Source organism: Kryptolebias marmoratus, linkage group LG5, assembly GCF_001649575.2.
Source record: "Kryptolebias marmoratus isolate JLee-2015 linkage group LG5, ASM164957v2, whole genome shotgun sequence".
Lineage (NCBI taxonomy): Eukaryota > Metazoa > Chordata > Actinopteri > Cyprinodontiformes > Rivulidae > Kryptolebias > Kryptolebias marmoratus.
The window spans coordinates 11,296,859-11,300,710 of record NC_051434.1 but is presented as its reverse complement, the minus strand read 5'-3'; the positions used below and the strand labels follow the sequence as shown (position 1 = coordinate 11,300,710).

Below are 3,852 nucleotides of genomic sequence, written 5' to 3'. Positions count from 1 at the left end.
GCAGCGTGCGCGATGCGTAAAAGTGCGCGTCTCGGTGCGTCCCCGGGGAGCCACGCAGGCAGCTGGGCTGGTTGATCCAAAGAGTCCAGCATGTTTTTCATGTGATACAGGGAGGAGCAGAAGCTGCTCTGCCATCAAATGAGATTAGATATTAACATTTAAAAACACACAATTCACTGAAACATGGTTAAATTTAATTTGAGCCTCATTTTTTTTATTTTATTGTTTCTGGAGATGCCTGACTGACACTTCATTCATTAAGGCTGTTATGTCATTCGCATAACTACACATTAATCCTAGCTCTCTAGAATGATGACGGGAGAGAGAAAAAACAACTCATACTCATTTCTGCAGGTAAGAAATTAAGAAAGGTGATCACTGTAAGAAACAAGCCCCCTCCAGCTAAGCGGTCTGATTATAAGATCTGGCTACAGTTGTGTTCAAGTCATGAAATGATGTCTGTTTTGTCGTCACGTCTCACCCTGACTCGGATGTGTTTTTCGTCCTTGTTCCAGCTACGACCGTGGGAGCACCTACAACGTGTTTGTTGGCAAGAAGCAGCTAATTGAAGGGATGGACAAAGCTCTGGTGGGGATGTGTGTCAACGAAAGGAGTCTGGTCAAGATCCCTCCCCACCTCGCCTACGGAGCCAAAGGATACGGTGCGTGTTAAACTCATGTTGACGGGTTTTCTGTGGCCCCTCCGTCCCTCCCACCACAATCAGCTGTTCTGATAAGTTTGAGAGTTGTTTTTTCTGAATCTAAACTCATAAAAAGGCAGAAAGGAAGTAGGCTGCTCCCAAACCTTCACTCGGGAAGACGTCAGGGAGGCTTCACTGACCAGGAAGCTGATGAAAGGAAGCTCCTTTGTGTCAGATTTAGCGGCGCGGCCTCGAGCAGAGGAACTCTCCAGCCTTCGGTGCCTTTCTGGACGCGATCCCGTCTGAACCAGCTCTCAGAGCGTCTGTCTTCTGCTCCTGTTCGTGTTTACACGTGAAGACCGCTGTGCCATTCTGTGCTTGCGCGTGACAGGGTTTCGAGAATGGGAAAGGGGAAAAATAAAGAGGGGGAGGGTGAGGGGGGCATGTTTGGGCACGCAACACCCCGAGGCTGCATCCTCCACCAGCAGCCCAAACATAAAAGAGGACAAGAAGGAGGTGAGCTGGAGAGAGACTTTCTAAAAGACAACAACTCACCGGTTAGTAAAAGCTTAGTGGCTTCCTCCTGTCCTCACGCTGGTGCCTCACAGGTTGGGAATCCTTCAGATGTTTAATTTCATCTGCACAACCTAACACGCCATCACATTTTCATTCCTGAAAGCTGATCAAAGGAACATATTGAAACAAACGAGACAGCAGAGTCATCTTGCTTATGTAGGAAAGTAATCCAATAAGTTGCCAAATATTTGTGTAACAATAACTCCAACTCATGTTTCTAGTAGCTGTCAATCATTCCTGTTCATGTTTAGCCTATTCTTTTAACCAGCACTGCTTGAAGTCGGAGATTTGGATGGGTTTTTTTGCACACTAAATAGTAGGACTGTGTCCTGGCCCAGATGCAGCAAAGCGGGCCCAAACCATGACACTACCTTCATCATGTTTCGCAGACTGGACCCCGTCCTTTTGCAGAGCTTTTCTTTTTCTAAAACATATCGCTCCTCGTCACAATCAAAACGCCCCACATCACTTTTACCCATTCAGCCACTTTGCATCGTGTTCGCTTTTGGTGATTGAAAACTTCTCGGTGAATATCAGCACCGTTTGGTGCTCTCCCGATCATGACCTCATGAACCCCGGTGTTTGCAAATATAGGAGGTTTTAGCTGCTTAAAAGTCAGCCCGGGTTTCTTTTTTTGTTTTTCTTTCGATGAAAGTACAACTCTCATTCTCTGAGTGATCTTTATCGGTCAGCCACTCTGGGGACGGTGACGCGGGTTTTGAATTGTCTTTATTTCTTCCAACTTGATTAGTATTAACAACTTTTTTCCAAAATCTTTAAAAGTTCTGCTTTTATGTTCTAATACTGCACTTTGCTCAGACTTTGACGACTTCATGCTGCTTGAAACAGGCACTCTCTCATGATGAAGTGATTAAAAACCTTTTAGCAGCTTTCAAAAGTACAGTAAAGGTGACCTAATGGTCTGACTTTGGGGTAAATTGATTTGTTTCACTCCCACGTTTTGAATTAATTGACATGACATCTGTTAAAAATAAAACTAATGTAAATTCATGCGTAGACATTTTAATAGGTATTTTTATTTCCTACTTAAGAGGAAGTTTCTTCCTAACTTCAGCCTCCTTAAAAACATGAATGAGATAAATGTTTTAAACTGTGTTGGGTTTTTTTCCAACTCACAGGATGTGTTTTTAATAGATCCAACAAAGCGAATCACTGAATGAGTCACTTTAGAGACCTGCAGACGAGTTAATTATTAGAATACTTGTTTATTAGTTTGAATCCTTTGTTACCTGAGCTCCTTAATAACTAAGATAGCTGCTGAAACAAATACAAACATGAGCCGATTTGTTTGGGGAAATAAACCAAGCAGTCCCAGGAAAGGATCGTTGTTGATTCTGATCCAGATGTCAGGTGATCTGAACAAACAGGAACCAGGCAGATCAGTTTTCGCTCTGAACGCCTGTGATCTGCTCCGCAGGCGACATCATCCCTCCCGACTCCATCCTCCACTTTGACGTTCTGCTCCTGGACATCTGGAATCCGGACGACGGTATTCAGATCAACACCTACCATTCACCCGCCGCCTGCCCCAGGAAGGTGGAGGTCTCTGATTTCGTGCGCTACCATTACAACGGCACGCTGCTGGACGGAACGCTCTTCGACTCCAGGTTTGCTTGTTGTTGTTGTTTTTTTTTTAATCGAATCAGCTTGTCTGCGCCAAAATGTCCCACCAAGGCGAGCCTGAGATGCCTGTTTGTCCTCACCCCCTCTGCTGTAGTCACACCCGCATGCGCACCTACGACACCTACGTCGGGATCGGCTGGCTGATCGCCGGCATGGACCAGGGACTTCTGGGAATGTGTGTTGGAGAGAGACGCATCGTCACAATGCCGCCGTCACTGGGCTACGGGGAGAACGGAGACGGTGAGCGTTTTGCTGCTTTCTGATGATTGACGTCCAGGTTCGACTGAACCCTCCTTTTCATTTGTGTCAGAAATGACATATACAATGCTAAATCTGTTAGCACTCAGAGTATGTGCTGGGGAGGACTCTCAGCTACTACCACACCAAATTTTAGCTCAATATCTGTAGAAATGACTGGGCTATAACCATTTTTGTGTTGACTAAGGTTGATTAGCTGTGGCAGCCATCTTGAATGAGGTTGACTCCAAGAGTTAATGGGTTGTAGAGGGACATCCAGTGATTATTTTCAGAGAGTTTCATCCAGGGGTGGAAATTAAAAATTTTGTCCACCAGCCAAAGTGACTGGTGGACCAACCGTTAAACATCGCTGTTTAGCCATGCTACGATAGGAAAATCTGACGAGGAAGCACAGATCGTCAGAACACCGGCCGTAGGCGCGAACGCACACTGACCGACATCATGACGTCATTGATTTAGTTTTAAAAAAAACGTTGTTTAACTTTTGGTTCTTCCCTCGACTACTCTTGAAAAACAAAAAATAAAATAGCTTCTCATCACAACACCTAATTGGTGTTAGACTGCATGTAATCTGCAGTGGATCGAGTGCATCATATGGGTTTGCAGTGAACTGTTGTAATATTTTTAAGCAGGTTTTCTCCATCTGAAGTGGTGTTTCGCTTTTATCTAAATAACATTCGGGTTGAATGTTATTTAGATCATTAATTATCCAACAACAACCAGTTAATTTACCA

At 44.6% G+C, this 3,852-nt stretch overlaps 2 protein-coding genes across 3 annotated transcripts in view; one reads left to right on the top strand and one right to left on the bottom strand.

Moving 5' to 3' along the window:
* The window catches only part of LOC108240589 (cartilage associated protein), a 10,196-nt gene extending 9,178 nt beyond the window's left edge, over positions 1-1,018 (bottom strand). The window contains exon 1 of one of the 2 annotated variants that reach the window (XM_037975705.1): positions 805-1,018. The gene's annotated coding sequence lies outside the window, so the exon portion shown is untranslated. The remainder of the gene's footprint in view (positions 1-804) is intronic. The other variant, XM_037975706.1, reaches the window with a different exon arrangement.
* The window catches only part of fkbp9 (FKBP prolyl isomerase 9), a 10,075-nt gene that overhangs the window by 461 nt on the left and 5,762 nt on the right, over positions 1-3,852 (top strand). Inside the window, exons 2-4 of the mRNA XM_017424165.3 lie at positions 516-661; positions 2,655-2,844; positions 2,955-3,100. Of these exons, the coding sequence (XP_017279654.1) occupies positions 516-661; positions 2,655-2,844; positions 2,955-3,100 (482 nt within the window). The remainder of the gene's footprint in view (positions 1-515; positions 662-2,654; positions 2,845-2,954; positions 3,101-3,852) is intronic.